This window comes from Elephas maximus, chromosome 9, assembly GCF_024166365.1.
Source record: "Elephas maximus indicus isolate mEleMax1 chromosome 9, mEleMax1 primary haplotype, whole genome shotgun sequence".
Taxonomy (NCBI): domain Eukaryota; kingdom Metazoa; phylum Chordata; class Mammalia; order Proboscidea; family Elephantidae; genus Elephas; species Elephas maximus.
In genome coordinates, this window is record NC_064827.1 from 62,085,787 (window position 1) to 62,107,801 (window position 22,015).

Here is a 22,015-nt window from a genome sequence, read left to right on the forward strand (position 1 = left end):
CTTCCCCAGTATTATGTACTGTCTTACCCTTCACCAGTTACCATTTATCTATTGTCTACTTGGTGTTTTTCCATCCCACCCCCTTCCCTCCCTCGTAACCATCAAAGATTGTTTCTTTTTGTGTGTAAACCTCTTCATGAGTTTTTACAGTAGTGGTGTCACACAATATTTGTCCTTTTGTGACTGACTTATTTCACTGAGCATAATGCCCTCCAGATTCATCCATGTTATGAGGTGCTTTGAAGATTCATCATTGTTGTTTATCATTGTGTAATACTCTGTTGTGTGTATGTATTATAGTGATTGTCTGATTTGTAATAGCCAAAAAAATTTTCCCATTCTATAGGTTCTCTTTTTACTCTTTTGGTGAAGTCTTTTGATGACCATAAGTGTTTAATTTTTAGAAGATCCCAGTTATCTAATCTTCAGTGGACTTTTTGATCAAAATGTTCAGTAATGGTAGGCAGGTACCATCCAGTTCTTCTGGTCTTATGGAAAAGGGGGCAGTTGGAACTCTCACATTTTACTCTCTTCCATATTGGATTCTTTTTAATGGTAATAGGGTCATGTCTTACTAGGTCAAAGAAGAATACAGAAGGGATGCCAAGAGAGAATGCCTTACAAAAATCTTATAATTAGTTTTCTTCATGGGGTGCTATTTCAGCCCCTGACTTTGTTCTGGGTATGGTGCTAGGTGAAGAAACTGAGATGGGTAGTGTCCATGTGGAGGTGAGAAAGTGTGTTGTATGCAGGTGGGAAAGAGTAGGAAAACCAGGTGTACTGAGCTGTTGCTTCTCAGATTGAACAGAAGTAGTGAGGGAAAGTAGAAATTCGGACCACTTGGACAAAACTTTTAGAGGCTATGGAACTTTAAAAGCTCTTAGAACCACCAGAATGGTTAACATTCTGGAATGGGGAAGGCGTGGCAGAGAGCAGGAGCAGTGGCTCTAAAGTGGCAGATGTGAACGGGAGGCTTCTTCAGATCTAAGAGCTGGGCATGATTATCTGTTGTTTCCAAATGCTTTTGCCAAGTCAGGAGTGACATGCCAGATGTTTTCCAGTCCTCTCCACAATGGCAATGATCTCAGCCTGAGTTAGAAAGGCCAGACAAATAAAGCAGAGGTCACACTCAGCCAAAGGAGGACAGGACTCTGTCATCTCCCTTACCTTATTTACTCCCTACTACAGTTTTCTGTCAGCGTGGTTGTTCCTGTTTTACAGTTGAGGAAATTGTATCACTTACATGCCAAAGCTAACAAATGGTGGAGCTGGGATTGAACCTCAGATGTATCTGTCTCCAAAGCTGATGCCCTATATCCCCACTACAAGGACTCTCAGCTATCTTTGCTCCTTTGAGGGGGAGGGTTCTGGTGTTTGTAAGCATGTATAGACATCTAGACAGCCCCTTGATATTGTTGTTGTTAGGTGTCAACTCCAACTCACAGTGACCCTTTGTACAACAGAACCCAGTCCTGCACCAACCTCACAATTGTTGATTTGCTCGAGCCCATTGTTGCAGCCACTGTGTTGTTCCATCTCCTTGAGGGTCGTCCTCTTTTCCGATGACCCTCTACTTTACCTAGCACGATGTCCTTCTCCAGGGACTGATCCCTCCTGATAACATCTCTAAAGAATGTCAGATGAAGTCTTGCCATCCTTGCTTCTAACAAACATTCTGGCTGTACTTCTTCCAAGACAGGTTGGTTTGTTCTCCTGACAGCCTGTGGTATATTCAATATTCTTCACCAACACCATAATTCAAAGGCATCAATTCTTCTTATATCTTCCTTATTCATTGTCCAGCTTTCACACACATATGAGCCAATTGAAAACACCATGGCTTGGGTCAGGCATACTGTGCTCCTTAAAGTGACATCTTTGCTTTCTAACACTTTAAAGAGGTATTTTGCAGCAGATTTGCCCAGTGCAATGTGTTGTTTGATTTATTGACTGCTGCTTCCATGGGCATTGATTGTGGATCCAAGTAAAATGAAATCCTTGACAACTTCAGTGTTTTATCCATTTATCACGATGTTGCTTATTGGTCCAGTTGTGAGGATTTTTGTTTTCTTTATGTTGAGGTGTAATCCGTACTGAAGGCTGTGGTCTTTGATCTTTATCAGTAAATGCTTCAAGTCCTTTTCACCTTCAGCAAGAAAGGTTGTGTCATCTGTGTATCGCAGGTTGTTAATGAGTATTCCTCCAACTCTGATATAGTCCAGATTCTCGGGTTATTTGCTCAGCATATGGACTGAATGAGTATGATGAAAGGATACAATCCTGATGCACATCTTTCTTGACTTTAAACCATGCAATGTCCATTTGTCCTGTTCACAACAACCTCTTGGTCTAAGTACAGATTCCTTATGTGCACAATTAAGTGTTCTGGAATTCCCATTTTTTGCAATGTTATCCATAATTTGCTATGATTCACACAGTTGGATGCCTTTGCATAGTCATTAAAATACAGGTAAACATCTCTCTGGTATTCTCTGCTTTCAGCTATGATCCATCTGACATTAGCAATGATATTCCTGGTTCCAAGTTGTCTTCTGAATCTGGCTTGAATTTCTGGCAGCTCCCTGTTGATGTACTGCTGCAGTTGCTTTTGAATAATCTTTAGCACAATTTTAATATTAATGTAATATTAATGACATTGTTCAATAATTTCTGCATTCTGTTGAATCACCTTTCTTTGGAATGGGTACAAATACGGATATCTGCCAGTTGGTTCGCCAGGTAGCTGTCTTCCAAATTTCTTGCCATAGAGAGGTGAGCCCTTCCAGTGCTACATCCATTTGTTGAAACATCTCAGTTGGTACTCCACCGATGCCTGGAGCCTTGTTTTTTTGCCAGTGCCTTCAGTGGAGCTTGCGCCTCTTCTTTCAGTACCATCAGTTCTTGATCATATGGTACCTCCTGAAATGGCTGAACGTCAACCAACTTTTTTTTTTTTTGGTACAGTGACCATGTATTCCTTCCATCTTCTTTTGTTGCTTCCTGCATCATTTAGTATTTTCTCTGTAGAATCCTTTAATATTGCAACTCGAGGCTTGGATTTTTTCTTCACTTCTTTCAGCTTGAGAAATGCAGAGTGTGTTCTTCCTTTTGGTTTTCTGTCTCCAGGTCTTTGCACATTTCATTATAATACTTTGTCTTCTCAAGCAACCCTTTGAAATCTTCTGTTCAGCTGTTTTACTTCATCAATTCTTCCTTTCGCTTTAGTTGCTCTATGTTCAAGAGCAACTTTCAGAGTCTCTTCTGACATCCATTTTGGTTTTCTCTTTCTTTCCTGTCTTTTGAATGACCTCTTGCTTTCTTCACGTATGATGTCCCTGGTGTCATTCCACAGCGCATCTGATCTTTGGTCAATAGTATTTGGTACATCAAATCTATTCTTGAGATGATCTCTACATTCAAGTGGGATATACCTAACATCATACTTTGGCTCTTGAGGACTCATTCTAATTTTCTTCAACTTCAACTTGAACTGGCCTATGAGCAATTGATGGTCTTTTCCATGGTTGGCCCCTGGCCTTGTTCTGACTGGTAATATTGAACTTTTCCATCATCTCTTTCCACAGATGTAGTCAATTTGAATACTGTGTATTCCATCAATGAGGCCCATGTATATAAGCACCGTTTATGTTGTTGAAAAAAGGTATTTGCAATGAAGAAGTTGTTGGGCTTGCAAAATTCTGTCATGCAATCTGTGGTGTCCTTTCTGTCACCAAGGCCATATTTTCCAAATGTCAGTCCTTTTTTTCCAGTTTTCACATTCCATTCACCAGTAATTATGAATGTGTCCTGATTGCATGTTTGGTCAATTTCAGACTGCAAGGTTGGTAAAAATCTTCAGTTTCTTCATCTTTGGCCTTAGTGGTTGGTGCATAAATTTGAATAATAGTCCTATTAACAGGTCTTCCTTATAGGCATATGGATATTATCCTATTACTTACAGTGTTGTACTTCAGAATGGATTTGGAAATGTTCTTTTTGATGATGAACTAGACGTCTCTCCTTTTCAGTTTGTCATCTCTGGCATAGTAGACCATACGATTGTCTGATTCAAAATGGCCAATACCAGTCCATTTTGGTTCACTAATGCCTAGGATATCGATGTTTATGTATTCCATGTCATTTTTTATTTCCAGTTTTCCTAGATTCATACTTCATAATTCTGTTTTCTGATCTTTAATGGATGTTTGCAGCTGTTTCTTCTCATTTTGAGTCATGCCACATCAGCAAATAAAGGTCCCAAAAGCTTGACTCCATCCATGTCATTAAGGTCGAGTCTACTTTGTGGAGGCAGCTCGTCCCCAGTTGTATTTTGAGTGCCTTCCATCCTGAGGGGCTCATCTTCCAGCACTATATCAGACAATGTTTCACTGCTATTCATGAGGGTTTCACTGGTCAAGTTTTCAAAAGTAGACTGCCAGGCCCTTCTTGTTAGTCTATCTTAGTCTGGAAGCTCAGCTGAAACCTGTCCACCAAGGGTTACCCTGCTGGTATTTGATATACCAGTGGCAAAACTTCCAGCATCACAGCAACATGCACGCCACCACAGTGTGACAAACTGACAGACATGTGGTGGTCTAGAGAGCCTAGGCAAGCAAATACAGACCTTCTCTTGGGTCTTTAGCCTGTATCCCTTGTCTCCCCCCTGTCATAATGCAGCCGTACTCAAGGCGCCACCATGCTCAGTGTATCTGTTCTTAACTCATCTTGCACACTTAATTCTCCCTCCTCACCTGGCACTCTCCAACATTTGGTTTTTTCAGGGCACCAGTGACTTTCTATTTGCTAAGTTCAGTGGCTTTCTCTCAGTCTTTATCCTGTTACAGTGTTTTCTCAAATTTTTTGCCTCGTGGATCACATAGAAAATGAAAATATTTGTATGGAACACTGAGACAAATGAGAGACGAGGTTACTGGAAGCTGGAGATGACCAGCTGTGGGGCTCCAGCTTTCCAGAGACTGGGGGAATCAATATCACTTGCATTTACATATTACCAGTTAGGAAGCTCCACACCATCTGCTCACGGCATTTGGCCAAAAGGACTACCATCTTGAAGAGCTTCCGTCATTGGTCCTGGAATTTGTCCCACAGGAGCCATGACCCTCCCTCCCCCATGTTTTGAGATCATATCTTGCCTTGTGTAGTCACTGGGAATTTTATTAATTCATACTATTATCATGGGAGCAGGTAATGTCACATGTCCAGTCTAGCTCCAAGAAGGCATCGTAGGTAGAAATTTATATTCCAGGGCCTAGAAATACCTGGCACATGGTAAGGCTCAATAATATATTTTTAAGTGAATTTAGGCTACTGCCAACTCCAACACACCAAAATGCATGATCACATCCCACATTACCCTTCTCCCATCATTCTAATAGCCCATATCCTGTAATGGAAATTCTCATTGGAGATGGGGAACCAATGGGAAAGATGTAGTTTTGTCCTCCATGTAGAAGTTTTTTTGTTTGTTTGTTTTAAAGTATTATATGGTGACTTTTTTCATCCTGGTGTCTAGGGATAAGCAACGCTCAACCGTAAATATTGGATATTGCCAGCTCAGCATCCTTCAGACTACAAGATAACAGTTACGTCTAACAATAACTCAGTCACATAAAGCAAAACATTTAGATAAGAAGGAATTCTGGGTGTTACTGGTCAGTGAATTGATTGTCACAAAGACCCTATCCAAAAGGAAACCAAAGAGAAAGGAACTTGGGCTTGAGTATCTGTTCCCAGCAGTCTTCTACTTTGTAAAATTGGGCAATTTAACAAGCTGGTCACTTCTAGTGACTTACCCCAATCCCTACTCTCTTCTTTTTAAACACCTCCCCATATCTTTGTCTAAGCCTCTCATCCCTGGGCATCTCTGGCTCTGCTCTCTCTAATTCACCTCCTACTTCTGTGCTGTCTTTCTTAGTGACCTTTGCTGACTCCTTCATTAACTGTAAAAGTGTAACCTTTCCTTGAGTTTACCCTCATCCCCTTGCTGCATGGCTGCAGCTTCTTTTATCTGGCTAATGCCCAGATCAGTGTCTGTAGACCTGTCCTTTATCTTGAGCCCTATGGTGGCACTAATGCCAATCTTGCCACCCAAACTAGAAACTTCAGGCGGTTCTCTGACTCCTGATAGCTTATTTCCCACGTGTAGTTGGTTGCCAAATCTGTCTCTACCAGATTGGTAACCAATCCTCTCCCTTCTGGTGTCACAGTTACCACCTTGGTTCCAGGGTGCCCAGGGCAGTATCATTATAGTACAGTTTAGTATTGTCTCATCTCTGATCTGTATTGAAATCTCAGGGTGGAGTAGAGTGGGTGAAGGGTGGCATGAAGTTTAAAAACATATTTAATTAATAATATGAAAATATTTTATATTTGGGGAAAAAAGCTCTTTTGTAATACCAAGAGTAAAGCTCAATAAAATATTCTAGACTTGAGGAGCTATGCAAATAATAGATTATCCTTTGTGAATCCAAAACATACTGTTGTCAACTGGATGCCAACTCATAGTGACCCTGTAGGTCTTTTGTGAGTGATGATTTACAATTTCTATACCAATATGAGCTAATATTTTTTGAACCCCTAGCGTATATCAGGCACCAAGTGCTTTATACACATTACCTCATTTAACCTTATAACCACCTTATAAAATAGAATAGTATTATTCACCAGAAAAAGAAGCTGAAGGATAGAGAGACCCAAAGTCACAAATCTAGTAAGTGGTAATTGTGGTATTCAAACTATAGAGGCCTGACTCTAGAACTCTCTGGTACAGATAGAAGCATGCAGCTTTCATATTTCCCAAAAGGGCATGGATTTAATGGGCCTCAGAAATCCTGGCCTTCAGAGGGAGTCCCAGGCTTCTTTCTTGTCCCTCCACATTCTGACCGCCATCTCACCAGCTGGAGTTCTGTCCATCTGCTCTTGTGTGCCCTATGGCCTTGGGAGCTATTCTCACCTCTGTCGCCTGCAGGTACTGTTGCCTTAGAGTGCCCTCTTCCCCATTGCCATATGTCCCATGTCTGTCATCTTTAAAGAGTTGCCTCTCTGCTGTTTCCTCAGGGAAGCCTGATCCTTCACCCAAGTTTGACACATTTTCCAACTCCTCCTCACTATGCTCCTATCCCAGGCTCTCAGAGCAAAATGAAAGCACTTTTAACACCTCATGTTATCATCTGGGTACGTTCATTTTCTTCTTCTCAAACTAGGCTGTAAGCTCCTAGAGATAAGATTTGTCTATTAAGGCTTAAGCACTTTTGTATTCCTTAGTGCCAGGCATAGAGTGTTGTCAAAATGATAAGCTAAATATTTCCTAAATAGAGGCTCAAACAAAATCCAGCGCTGTCATTTTTGAGTCCTAATTTTTGTGGGTCAACCAGGTTTTCCCATCCCAGAACAGAGCCCAGGAATCTATCCTAGATAATTAAGAGCCCCTTTGAGTCAGGGAGTCCTGGTGGCACAGTGGTTAAGAGCTTAACTGCTAACCAAAAAGGTTGGCAGTTCAGATCCACCAGCCACGCCTTGGAAACCACATGGGGGCAGTTCTGCTCTGTTCTGTAGGGTCACTATGAGTCAGAATCAACTTGATGGCAACGGGTTTAGTGTTTTGGTTTGAATCAGAGACCCCAGCCTCACTCTTCTCATTGTGCCTCAGTGTGGTTCTGTCATCGGCCCTCCAATTAGCCCCCTCACAGCAGTAGTGTTGTTAACCAATCAGGAAGTTGCTAGGACCTTTTATCCAGATATTAAAATGAGCAATGGATAGGAGGGAGATACGGGAGCTGGGTTGTGCCTGTAGGAGGTGAGGCCATCTGCGACTCACTGGGTGTCCGTCGAGGCAGACTCACTGGGCGCTTTCAGGGGAATGATTCTAGAGAGGCAGGGCACTCTTGTCTTTATTTCTGTTTTCCCTGAAGTGGCCAGTAGTAATGGGTGAACCAACAGAAGGCGGCAAAAGTGGTTTTAGTCGTGATATCAAAGGAAAATGTCAGTGTCTTTTTTTTTCTCCCCCTCTGTTCCAGAAGCTTAAGTGCTTTGAAGAAGGCTTCTTTTCCCATCTTAGAAAACAAAAAGTCCCACCCCCCCCCCCACCTTTTTTTTAATGTTGCCCAGGGTACCTAGTTACATCTTTCTCTCCAAAACATCTTCATCTCCCATGCCAGGCTCACTGGAATCCCATTGCCTAAACTGCTTCACTTGTCCTCGCTCCCGTGTACTGCAGCCATCTCTGAATGTTCTGTGTGGTAGATGGCCAAGTATCATCAGCACTTCTGAAAGCCCTGAAGGCGTCTGGCTCCCTCAGGCTTGGCCTCATCATTATTGGTGTTTCTGGGTTGGCTCCTCACCTGTAAGGTTTGTGTACAAAACTTCCCTGGTTGGTGGAGATTGACCCAGAGCTTGGAGACACATGGAGTCATAGGTCCCAGGACAAAAAACACGCAAGGACTCATTTGTTGTTGGGAAGCATTTGGCAAGTGGGCATTTGACCCAGCTTTGGGCATGCTGACCCCTTGGCCAACATTAGGGCCAGTGGAGCATGTGTGTTAGGAGAGAAGCTGGCTTTGTTCTTTGGGGACCAGCGTAACCACGAGGCTGTCTCTGGCTGTGTGCGATGGATAAAACTCACTAAAGCAAGTGAAAAGTTGTGAAATCAAGTGACAGTTCCGTTTTGAAAAAGTCTTCTAAAACTCTTTAAGAAAAATGAAATAGTCTGCTATACTTTTTTCTTTGTATTTCAGATTTTTTGCCATGCATAAATTTTCTTGCCATTTCCCCAAGACTTATCTAATTTTCCATTTTTTATTATTTGCTATCTGGAGGTACATAAATAAATCTCCAGTTTATTTGTAATGTGTTAAGAGGAGGAAGCTGGCCAGTGGTCTTACTGCAGTTAACTTTCTGATTAATGAGGAGAGCCATTATCAAACTTCACAAGTGATAGAGTAGTTCATATTTCCACATGGAGGAGGAAAATCTACTTCTTCCCTAGTTCTAATATGGGACACAGGAGAGTAGCAGAGCAGTATCAAATACTACTGTATATTTGCAAAGCCTATACAGATGTGTATCCTAAAAGGAACAAAAAACATATGACTCTTTGAATTACAGTGTTTCTTCTTCATGTTTGTGAACCAAGGTGTTTCTCCCAGGAATTTCTGTTGTGCTTAGATGGATGTGAAGATTTGAGCCAGGATGGTCCCTTTCAGAAGAACTCCTTCTTAGACCTGAAAATCCAAGGTTCTTCCTTCAAATAAATGCATACAGAGGATAAAGTGTGTTGATGGCATTTTCATGTGGTACTTTGGCCTTTTACAAATGTGTGAGCAGAGGAGCTCAAGGCATGAGATACCAGCTACACATATAAAGCACCCATATATGCCTCCCTCAAAGTACCTGTGTATGCTTCCCCTTTCCAGGTGCCAGCAGACGTTGAGAAATGTCAGGATCGGATGGAGTGTTTCAATGCTGACCTGAAAGCTGACATGGAGAGGTGGCAGAACAACAAGAGGCAGGACTTCCGCCAGCTGCTCATGGGAATGGCTGACAAGAACATCCAATATTATGAAAAGGTAACAAGTGAGCCCCACAAGACCACAGTCCTCTCATTAAGGAAGCACTTTTAATGGCCAGAGCCTTTTGTGAGAGCCCGTCTGAAACTCGAAAGCAGGGGCCCTCTCAGTCCCATCTCCTTCTCTTATTTTATCTGTTTCATCTTTGCTCCCCCAGCACGCTCTTGCTCAGCTGTGCTAGACATAGTGCTGAGTCTGGAAGCAGAGTTACCCCTGCAGCCCCCACTCACTTGGGTTTCACTTGCACGTGCTCCTGAGAACAGTAGCACTTTTATCTTCCGTGATCTTTGATCCCAGCAGCTAGCTGCTTCACAGGGTCAGTCATACATTCATTGCAGGGATGCTGCCAGTGAATGGAGGCTTCAGGGTTACTTTAAGCTCTCTTGGGTTCTATGAACAGGAGTTCTTAACTTCCATTGTATCGTGGACCCCTTTGGTTGAAGCCTGTAAACCCCTTATCAGAATACCAAAAACCATGCCAGTTGCCATCAAGTCAGCTCAAACTCATGGCAACCCCATGTATGTCAGAGTAGAGCTGTGCTCCTCGGGTTTTCAATGGCTGATTTTTTTGGAAGTAGTTCACCAGTCCTTTATTCCAAGGTACCTGTTGCTCGAACCTCTAGCCTTTTAGTTAGCAGCTGAGTGTATTAACTTGGTACCACCTGGGGACTCTCCTTACCAGAATACTGATTTTTAAATGTCTAAAATAAAGGTATATGGGATTACAAAAGAAAGTGATTCTATTAAAAACAGCTTTATTCATGATCACCTTTAACTATGGCCCTCAGATTAAGCACCCCAACACACACACTTGTACATGGATATCTTTCATCAAACTCCAACTTAGTCTTTTCAATCAAAGTTTACTTCTAATATATCCAATTCTAGATCATTTCTGCTAATGAATCCTGGTATTTCTTAAAAACTTAAAGTTATAGGTGAGGACTAGACCAATCACAGTTCTACAAGTAACATAGATTTGAAATCAAGCTATTGGAAACACACAGCCTCCTAGCATAGTGAACAAGTGTTGACTAACTGCTCCCACCACATCTCTAAAACAGGTCCTCATTCCAAGCTAGAAGAATCTATCTCTGAAAGCTCTGATGGTTCTGACCGCTGTCCATTTTTTCTAGTTCATTTGGCAGGGGGTAGGGTAAGGAAATAGTCAATGGGATAGCCATGACTTACCAGATCTTGGGGAAGGACTGTGTTAGAGGGAAAAACGAAAGATGGCATAACCCTTACTCAGCACAGTTTTGATGGAGCTCCTGCTGTGTATCTGGGATGAAACCAGGCTGGATTTTTCGTATGTCACCTCATTAAACTTAACCCTCACCACAACACCATCAAATGGGCTTTATGATTCTCAATTTAAAGCTGAAGAAATGGAGGCTCAGGAAGATTTGAAAACTCTGCCCAAGGTCACACAGCTCATGAGTGACTGAATTGGGATTGAAACTCGGGTCTGCCACATCCACACACCTGAATGGTTGCTGCTTCCCTACACTGTCATTGTGGAGTACGGCGTCACACAGCCTTGGGAACAGTCCTGGTTCCTCTCCTGACCGTGCCCTTAGGCAAGGTGCCTCTCTGCACCTCTGTTTCCTCATCTGTAAAATGAGAGTGCTCCTTCTGCACTGTGCAGTTGTGAAGAAGCCATGAAATAATGCATGTGTGAGTACCTGGAGCATACCTGGCACACAGTAGGAACTCTGTAAGTGTTACTTCCTTCTCTGACCACTTCCCCTTCCCTCCATTGTTCAGTGGCCTTCCCGCAGCTCCAAAGCTGATTCCATCAGATGTCTCCATCGCTCCTCTTGGTGATTAATTCCAGCAGTCCTAAGGCCATGTTCCGAGGACTTGAACCTAGGACTTATGTTCGTGCTTGGTAGCCTTCCCACTATGCCACAAACAGGGTCATGGTCTTGGGGCCTAGTCTTGGCTCCCACATTCATTTAGCAAATACTTCTTGTGTATTTACTGCATGTGAGTTACTGGGTAACCAAAAAAAAAAACCCAATGCCATCGAGTCAATTCTGACTTAAGTGCTACGGCTGCTAACCAAAAGGTCGGCAGTTTGAATCTGCCAGGCGCTCCTTGGAAACTCTATGGGGCAGCTCTACTCTGTCCTATAGGGTCGCTGTGAGTCATGAGTTACTGGGTATACATTGATAAACAAAATAGCAGGACCCATGCCCTTATGGAAACTTCAGTCTAGTGGAGGGCACACATTAATCAAAGAATCCCACAACTTCACAGTGAGATAAGTGCTGTGAAGGAAAAGAACAGGAAACTGGGCAAAAATGTTGTTGTTGTTAGTTACCATAGAGTCAATTCCAACTCATGGGGACCCCATTTGTGTCAGAATAGAACTGCTGCATGGGGTGTTCAAGGCTCTGACCTTTCAGAACCAGATCACAGAGCTGTCTTCTGAGGCACCTCTGGGTGGGTTCGAACTACCAACCTTTTGGCTAGTAGTTGAGTGGTTACCATTTGTGCCACTTAGAACTCCTTAGAAGAGAATAATAGGGGTAAAATTCAGATTAGGGTAGAAGGGAACAGGTGGAGTGGGCAGGAAAAGCCCATGTGAGGAAATAATATTTAGTCTGAGTTTCAGAGACAAAAATTTGGGAAACAAATATTCCAGGCAAAGGAAATGACATATGTGAGGGCCCTGAGGTAAGAAAGAGCTTGATACATTTGGGGACTGAAAAGAAAACCTACGTGGCCTTGCTTCCTTGTTGCTGATGTAGAAGGACCTTTCCAGATCCAAGATGGCAGCCTAGGGAAAGAGTGGGACTTGGAATGCTGCAGACCCCATACTGGGTCCCTCACTGAAAGCAAGCTCCTTGAGGCTCCCTGGGCTTCCTTATATAGAGCAGGGTTTCAAGTCTAGATGCTTCTCCAAGCTTAGTCACCAAGGAAGGAAGCAGGGAGTGATTTCACCACTCCCTTTTCTGACTTTACCGTAGAATACCAGTCTTTCCTCCTCCTCAGGACTCCTCCCCAAATGACTCAGTACAAAGTCCTCCTTCATCCCTGGACTTCTCTTCTAAGAAAGGCCTAGTGAGGTTCTCTTGTTCTTCCCTTTATGAGAGAGCACTCAAAGGGAGGGTATTTTCTGCCAAGCAAGGGGCTTTTGGAGAAGAATGCAGAACTCTGTCTTTTACAACACCTGGAATGAATGCAGATCAGTATAGTAGAAATAATATCAATTTTGGAATAATGAGCTGTGCCACTTACTGTGTGTCTTGGGCAATTTACTTAACCTCTCTGAATCTCCTTTTCCCTCTCTATTAAATGGGGGTGTGTAATAAATAATAATAATTCCATCTCCTAGTGTTGTAAGGACTCGTGATAATGAATGTAGAATACCTAGAAGTGTTTGGGACATAGTAAAAGTCAATAAATATTGGGCCCCTTTCCCCATTCTCCCTTTTGGGAGATCCAGAAGTAACCCAGACAGGCAAATCTGAGGTTGGTGTAAAGTCAGGTGGCTGGCCCATTCCAATTATGATTTACATTCTTACACAAGCACTACCCATACTTGGTTTAGAGCCACTATCCAGGCTGAGAATCTATGCGGGCTAATCCAGGGCTTCTGCCTGCTCTCTTTTCTGCTTTTTGAAGGGAAAGAATTCCTTCTAATGGATACCTTTCCACTCACTGGATACGAAGGCGCTTTATGGACTAACATGAATACATTTAAGCCTTGCATTTACATTTAAGAGGTAGGGGTGATGCGTTCAAAACAAACACCTGTTACCTCCCCTGTTTATAATAGTTATAGATAATGCATGTAGGCATCTTTAGAAAAAGGTGACCCAGCAAGACTGGTAATGAGATTATAGATCAGAGCAGAGTTAAGAAGCCGACCCCCAAATCTGAAACTTGATGCTGATACTGTGTGTGTGTGTTGTCATTTCAGTGCCTCACTGCGTGGGAGTCGATTATTCCACTTCTGCAGGAGAAACAAGAGGCTAAATAAGTTCCTTCTTGGGACAGAGACTCTTCTGTCTACGCAGGGCCTGGCTGCCCGTACCGGAACACCCCTACAGTGCCAGAGAGGTGGCATTGGGAAAACAACCACAGAAATCTCTCTCCTGTGTGCATTTCATCCCTTTTCCGCCCTTGTCCCACAGCTGTTTTTAATTAGTATTTATTCCTTACTGAAGTCTCTGAGGCTACAGTCATCTCAGCAAAAGCAGCATACCTCCATGTTATGAAGGAACCTATTAAATGGAACACTAAGAAGATTTGAAACTGAGGGACAGGACAACCCTCAGTTGACATTCTGACATCTCATTACAGTTTTCTTTTGGGACAGCTGAGTTGCCATTGTAGGAGAAAATCCAGATCCTGTTTTTCAAGGACGTGAGGGAAGCATGTATACAGGGCAAGCTGTTGCTTCCCAGGGGTACACGATGGCTCTGGAATTGGCCTCAGTGGGCACTGACTTGTCTCAGCCTAGAAGGAGGTATTGGCACCTCCATGGAAAGTCCTTATTGTACAGTGGCCTGTCGCCGTGAGTGTGGCCTGCTACCTGCTTATGATGAGTGGCACTTGTTTATTGTTTCTGGTTCATGACTTAAATCAGCCCAGTGTCTGTATGTGTCCACGCTTGAGCAAGCAAACCAGCATCCTTATCCTTATGTGACACATCGGATAGCTTAGGGGACAGCTCCCTGAACTTGTTTCTGACACTAGAATGCAGTAGATCGGAAACTGTCTTTATGTAAAATGGAAAAAAAAAAGGTGCATCTTTTTCTGTGAAGTCCTTAAATGTTTTGCTTGTTAAATGTCATCAGAGCAGGGTTTAGACCTGTTAGGGGGTGTCTGTTGTCTTGAAGTCAGAGTAGTTCCCCGATCATTGATATTAGTAGATATTCCAAGCCACCACCAGTGTCTACTTTGTGCAGTTTGCCTTTATCTCACCCAAAATACCTACTTTAATATTTCCCACTATGTCCACTGAATGGGCAAGTTTTTGGTGAGAGACTGGGATGTTGTATTGTTATGACACAGTCTAAATTATAAACTAAATGTGAATGTTGTTCATGAAGTGCTTTAACCCTTAATATTTCCTAGTCAGGAAGAAAAGTCAGTACCTGGACAAGCCTCTAAGATGACATGTATAACAGGGAACTCTTTGCTTCTAAAAAAAAAAACTAGCTCGGCTAAAATCTCCTCAATTTGCAGCCAAATTCCTGGAGACTCCTGGTTGTGTCTAAAGTTTTCACTTCAAACTATTACCAGGTTGACTTTTCAAATCAACATAAAACAAACAGACAAAAAGGTCCTATCTTCCAACTCTTTTTTTTTTTCTCCTGAAAGGAAGCTCCGTATGTCATGTTTGTTCTATTTCATCTGTGGCTCATCCCTAGAAAAATTATAAATCTGAGCCTCAGATAAACAGTAATATTCTTTTTTTCCTAAATGAAACAGCTGTGCTGAGATGCTGCTTCATACACAAGGTGATGTGCACATACCGGTCAACACGCAGCGTGTTGAAGTCGCTCGATTCCCCTTCTGACTGCAGAGTTGACCTTGTATCAGCCACACTGGGATGCTGTTGGGGCAGCAGTTGGACGACCCAGAACACTTTGGTTCTGCTTCATCATGTTTGAGAAGTCCCAGTTGAAATGATAAATTTCATATCTCTTGGTACTTGCCTGTGCTGTTAGACCTCATTCATGCCATCCTAAAATCCTCTGATGTGAATTTGCAGTTTGGCACACTTAGAAATGATTCACTGGAACAATTCATCTACCCCTAGTGGTGATTTGGTGTTTCATTCTACCTCTAAACCCATCCTGTTGATGTGGATATGGGTGTCCGGGTCAGCCTGACAGTTTGCTGGTAGAATCATTGTGCATGATCTATTGAGGATTGGCAGAAGACACCAGACCGGCCCAGCAGCAAATGCTCACCTTTGGAGATGTCTGAAGCTTTGCCTTGTGGAATGTGTGCTTTAAAAATGTTGTCCAGTGTAATGAACACTTAGAAAGAATTCTGGAAAGACTAAAAACTAGAATCTGACTACCTGCTAGTTGCCAAAGCCCAGGAACATTTCTATGTAATGGTTACTTGGGAAAGAAGGCAGCCCTTCCAAAAAAAAAAATCATCTAGTTCCTCGCTGGGAGGAGTTGTGGGGGAGGCAGTGGGGTACACAGCCACGCCTCTCTCATTATTTGAGGCAGGGAACTGAAGGGACTCAAGCACCTTGGGGTTTTGTCTTCTGTTTGTTTGGGGCCCCATGTGGTATTCTTGTGCTTTGAGACAGAGAAGGAGCTGAAACAAGGCAAACCTGTTGTCCCCCAGGTATGCCATTGACACCAGAGCTGTGAAATCTAGAGCATGTTACTGACTTCCTTGGAGAAATGGTCTTTCCAGAGAAGGGACACTTGTCCCTTTCTTCAGGCTGGCCTCAGTGAGGTGAGGAGGCTAGCCCTAAAGGAAGGAGACAGTAGACAGGGAAGGAGGCTTTCCAGCTCTTTGCACCCCCACAGCTCTCTTGGGCCCCTGAGGGTCAGCAGTCCTAAGTATTCGCCTCTTCATCTTGGTCAGCACAAACAAATATGATTCCTTTTATGAAGTGTAACGCGGAGACGTCTGTGCCAAAGACTGCCTTGTGGAGTTTTTTTACCCCATCCTTAGCTCCACAAAGTCGTGGTCCTGAGATCACCAACTCCTCTCTTATATTTATTTTCCAGGAGTTTTGTGCTTGAGCGCAGACAGACAGACAGGTTTTTGAGACTTGAGGAGATTGCTGAGGAGTGGAATATTGCCACTGGCAACTGCACTGGGTCAGGGAAGTGAAAGGTTTCATTCACCACAGATTAAAAATCCAGGCGAAGGCAGAAGAGGGAATTTCTGGAAACAGAGCAGGTTTTAAAGATGCAAGTGATGTTTAAGAGAGGGATTTGTAGCAGTTACGAAGGACTCTGCTGTTCCTTGTCAATGTGGTGGGTCTATAAGAAGATTCTAGGTTGCTGTGCCCAAAGCAAGGAACCACTGCATCTAAATGAGGAGGGAACGTACTACACAGCCAGGTTTGGGGTTGGGTTTATCCTTTAATAAGGCATTAATAACGATCCCAGGTAACTTAGGTAAGTGCGATTATGGAGGTGATTGTCTCAGTATCTCACCATGCTGCTTGTGGAACTCACCAGGCACCTTTCCTTAGCTGAAAACAAAAAAACAGCATAACTCTGGGCACCGTGGTGAATGTATGACAAGTTTGCTTTCATGCCAGATTTCAGCCACACCCAGAGTGTATTCTAGATGTTGAACTGAATGTGTTGCAGCATTTTCTTAGTTGCCACTCCAGATGAGGAAATGACGTGCACACCGGCTGCTCATTTCCTGTGAGGCTACCTCTAGTGATCGGACAATAGGAAGCTTCCTTAGAGGAGGGCATGATGGCCATATGGCAGTCTGCAAGGGGAGTTTCTAGCCTGGAAAGGTCCTGGCCCAAGGAACACCCAGAGCTTGTGTGACTTGTTCCTGCCATTGATGGCATTGAAATCACAGGCGCCTGGCTCTGTTCTGATGCGGATCATTGGATTGCAGAATAGTCATTCTCATGCACTCCGTTCTGAGCTGGTGAGAGAGGAAGGAGGGTGAGGTCAAGAGCAACCTCCTAGGCCTGTGTTGGCCCCAACTGCTTGGGGTTTGGAATTTTTAGGGTAGTACAAGAGCATTTTTTTTTTTACAAGAGCATACTTTGGTTAGATAGGGTTGCTGACTGCCCTAAAAGGCGCATCCTCTCAGAAGATGGGCTGCTTGTAGTCAGGGCAGGGCACAGCACACCAACCCCAGACCCTGCCTTCCCAGACGCCTACTTAAGAGCCTGTGGAAACTGCGTAATATAATTATACGCTGGAGTGAAATTGTTGTGGCTGTCCTCATTTACAAAATTATGTTGGGAATTGGAGTTGGCCTCCTTGTTTTCAAAAGTCTTTAAGATAATAACAGATTGGACGTGCCCCCTCACTTACCTTTTCTCTCTTCAGATGGCAGGTGGCATTTACCAGTAAATCTGAGGAAAATGTCATTGCCTGGGCCAAATTTAAGAATTGAGCCGGGTGTGTTAGAGTTGTTCTCTTTCTTGTGGTTTTTTAATTCAGTGAGTAAACTAGGAGCCTGATTTCTTACCAACACACCCAACAGATTGTCACCATTTGTTTTGCTTTTGCTGGTCCTCCCCAGAGTTGCACACAGCGTACAGGGACTGTCTGCATTAGAACTGGGAAGGGAGTCATTTGCGGGGTGGGTTGACTGTTCTTTCGTAATCATATGTGTTTGAAACGCACTCTGGGTATGACTGTCTACCCCTTTCTTATGTCGCGGGAGAACCTGTAATCCTGATAGTCTTACTACAGTAGATGGTCTGTAAATAAGTGCTTTGACAAAAGAACTTTAGCAAACCAATGAGATATTTGTCTCATATATAAACATTCTTGTATTTACCACTTGAAAATCAGCAAATCCAGAATTGTAAAAATGCCACAGACTGTTAAAAGTCGAACTCTACTTTTTGAGAAATTTGTCAACATCTACTAATATGCCTTATTCTTCAACTAGTAGTTTTTAAATTCTGGGTAGAGTTTTGGAAATTTAATCAGTTGTTCAACTTAAATACTATAGATACAGCCAGTCCTAAGTCCTGTTAAGAAACAAGGTTCATAACTAGGGCTGCCTTTTTGGAGGACAAAGTTAAGTATTCCTATTGCCAAATGATATTTTTTTTGATAATGTGAGGAAACACAGGGACCACAAAACCTCTTTTTGTTTTAAAGTATGTAAAGACTAACTTAATGCCTTTTTGGCACACTTTTAAGTGTAGAGGATACGGTATTAGCAACAGCAAATCATATAGATACAAAGAAATCTATAGATTTATAGAACAACTTTTTAAGACTCAGCTAGGGGAAGAGGGGACACCCAAAGCAGTATGCTTTGGATAGGAATGCACCCTAGGTGGAAATGCCAAAAATATAAAACATATGGACTCATATAATGTAGTCCACTTCGGCAGAGCTTTTCCTACTAAAACCAGTGATGGATATTGCACATGCGCCTCTCCCAGCAACACCAGCCACCCTGTCACCAGGTGATCCCTGGCTGTCTGTGGACTATGTCAGAGCAGGTAATACCTCTCAGCACCCATGTTTGACAGGCTTGTTCATAGTCTCAGACCAGCCCTTCAGTCAGCAAATGATACAGAGAGAGAGGGAGGGAAAAAGAATCTCTTTTCCTCAGTTTGGAAACGGGGAGAGAGGAAAGTAGATTGCAAACAAAAATGTGAGTCAGTGCGTAAAGCAATGCTTGTGTTACCGTCAGCTGGGCCTCCATCAAGTAACAAACCAGCATCTCAACCATCAGCACTGGCCTCGCAAGACACCCTCGAGGTTTTGGCCTCGTCCATTGTACTTCTGCGTGCCTGTTCCCTCGGTCTCTTGTGAGTGGGGAACGCGTTGAAGGATGAGGTAGATCTGATAAATTCCCATGAAGAAAACTGCCAGCAAACTTTCTAACTTGTATTTTAACTGTCAAAGAAGAGAAAAACTTGTGCTTGGGCCTAATCCAAATTATGGACTGTATTTCTTATTTTTTAAAAAATCATTCTTTATGTTTAAAATTTAAAAAGAAAAAACCTTCCGAGGTATCTATAAAGTCCTCTGTGTAAGTGTGTTCTTGCTTATACATGCTGCCATTAAGCCAAAACAAAAGCTGTGAAAACAAAAACGTGCTTGAGAGAGTGTGTGTAGATGAGAAAGTGATTTATTTGCGAAGTCTTTGTTTCATGAAGGTACCAAACTTTAAAAAAGAATGTCACCTTTTTCCTTTATTATGAAACCCAGAGACTGTAAAAAAAAAAAACTTTTTGTTGAATTTTTTATGCTGGCACAAGGTTTTGTCCACTTTTTTTTTTTTTCATGTATCTGTGTATTAAAAAAAAAAATCTGTTTACTATGGGATTAGTATTACACTTTGAGGTAAGAAAAAAAAAGGTTTGTATTGCTTGATAAACTATTAGCTTATAAATTTTAAAGAGTTTCTTTACCTCAATTAACTTAAATGGACCAATAAACCTATAAAAGATGCTTTCTTTATCTTGAGTCATGTTCTCATTTGTATCTCTCAGTAAAAATATGCTTGCCTTTTTTTTTTTTTTCCTCCCTGTTATCATCTCTAAAGAGAAAGCAGTTTGCAGGAATCAGGATATACAGAGCAACAGGAGAAAATATAATTAAATGTAAGAAATTGTTTTATTGTGGTGAAATATATGTAACAAAACATTTCAACCATTGTTGCATGTAATTCAGTGGCGTTCATTACATTCCCCATGTTTTGTGACAATCACTATTACTCATTTCCAAATTTATAATTGAACTATTTTGATTCATTTTTTTATAGAGCCATCCTCAACTTACCCTCTCCTATATCTTACGAGTTGGCACCAACTTGGAGAAATGAAAAAACTACCTAGTGTCTAGTGGTGATTGGTGGGCATGGTGGCATTACATGCAGGATTTCTTTCTACACACACACACACACACACACCCCCAGCCCCATAGCAAAGCATAACATTGTGTTCTAGGTCAAAGCCAGTCATCTCCTAATTTCTTTTGGCTGCCAAGATGTTTTCAAAGAATTTGTAGGGAAATTTTTTTTTTTTTTTTTGGTGACTGTAGGAGTTGTCGAGAAAAATATGGGCATTTTGTGGCTGTGATAGCCTACACATCTGTTCCTAATGAGGCCCCCTAAACTCTTCTCCCTACACACATTTTTATTCTTCTAAGTCTGAACCTAGAGAAAGTCTTACCATTTTTTCCCCCATGACCTCCTTTCCGTGGCAAGTGGTAATCTGGTGGTTTTGGGTAGGGCCAGGTGAACAGGGAATCAGGACATTGTTTATAAATTAATTACTTGTAAATTAGGCAATCCCTGTGTTTCTATGAGTTAATAATGTATGAAAGGCTTAAAACTCTCCCTGGCACACCAAAACCAAAAACCAAACCCGTTGCCATCTAGTCAATTCCAACTTAGAGCGACCCTATTGGGCAGAGTAGAACTGCCCCACAGGGTTTCCAAAGAGCACCGGGTAGATTTGAACTGCCGACCTTTTGGTTAGCAGCTGAACTCTTAACCACTATGCCACCAGGGTTTCCAAAGAAAGTGCTATATGCGTTGGCTGTTATATAATACAAATACATAAAAACATAAGTTATTATTGTTATTTTTTTATTGTACTTTAGAAGAAACTAGATTCTCATTAAATAACTAGTACACATATTGTTTTGTGACATTGGTTACCGACCCCACGACATGTCGACATTCTCCCCTTCTCGATCTTGATTTCCCTATTACCAATTTTTCTGTCCCCTCCTGCCTTCTAGTCCTTGCCCCTGGACTGTTGTGCCCCTTTAGTCTAATTTTGTTTTATACGCCTATCTAATCTTTGGCTGAAGGCTGAACATCAGGAGTGACTTCGTTACTGAGCTTAAAGGGTGTCTGGGGGCCGTAATTTTGAGGTCTCTCCAGTCTCTGTCAGACCAGTAAGTCTGGTCTTTTTTGTGTGTGTGTGAGCTAGAATTTTGTTCTACATTTTTCTCCAGCTCTGTTGTGATCCCCAGCTCCGTTGAGATCCCTGTCAGGGCAGTAGATGGTGGTAACCAGGCACCATCCAGTCATGCTGGACTCAGTCCAGTGGAGGCTGTAATACTTGTGGTCCATCAGTCATCTGGACTAGTCTTTCACTTGTGTCTTTGGTTTTCTTCATTCTCTCTTGCTCCAGATGGGGCGAGACCAGTGGAGTATCCTAGATGGTGCAGGGAAATGTCCTAGGCCAGGTTCTCTAGAGAAGCAAAACCAGTGAAGCATCTATGTATAGATAGAGATTTATATCAAGGAAATGACTCATGCGGTTGAAGACACTGGGAAGTCCCAGGTCCATGGGTCAGGCTGGATGCTTCTTCTGACTCATGTAGCTGCAGGGGCTGGCAAACCCAAGATGGGCAGGTAAGCTGGCTGGCTGCTGGCTCACAGACTGCAGAGGCTGGCAAACCCAAGATCGGCAGGTAAGCTGCTAGCACAAGCCCCCAGGAGTCAGCTGCAGGATCCAGAGTGAGCAAAAGTGCGCCTATATTGGATGTGGCCAGGGATATTCTCTTTCAGCTGATTGGCTAGTCACAGCAGATCCCATCATGGAGGTGATCACATTAGATCTTATCGTGGAAGTGATTACATCATTATACTTCTGCCAGGCTGCATCATAACTGCCAAACCACTGAGAATAATGGCCCAGCTAAGCTGACACACAACCTTAACGATCACAGGAAGAAGAAATGTCTGTGGTTCATTAGGGTATTAGTGTGTGTGTTGGTCAACTAGTGCTGCTGTAACAGAAATAATCATAAGTG

General features: G+C 42.6%; 1 protein-coding gene across 3 annotated transcripts in view; it reads left to right on the forward strand.

The window, feature by feature from the left end:
• SNX30 (sorting nexin family member 30) overlaps window positions 1-19,671 on the forward strand; it is a 142,433-nt gene extending 122,762 nt beyond the window's left edge. For all 3 annotated transcript variants that reach the window (XM_049895648.1, XM_049895650.1, XM_049895651.1), the window contains 2 exons: window positions 9,432-9,584; window positions 13,516-19,671. In XM_049895648.1, coding sequence (XP_049751605.1) covers window positions 9,432-9,584; window positions 13,516-13,575 — 213 coding nt within the window. In that variant the 3' untranslated portion in view covers window positions 13,576-19,671. The remainder of the gene's footprint in view (window positions 1-9,431; window positions 9,585-13,515) is intronic.
• Window positions 19,672-22,015: the final 2,344 nt, after the last annotated feature.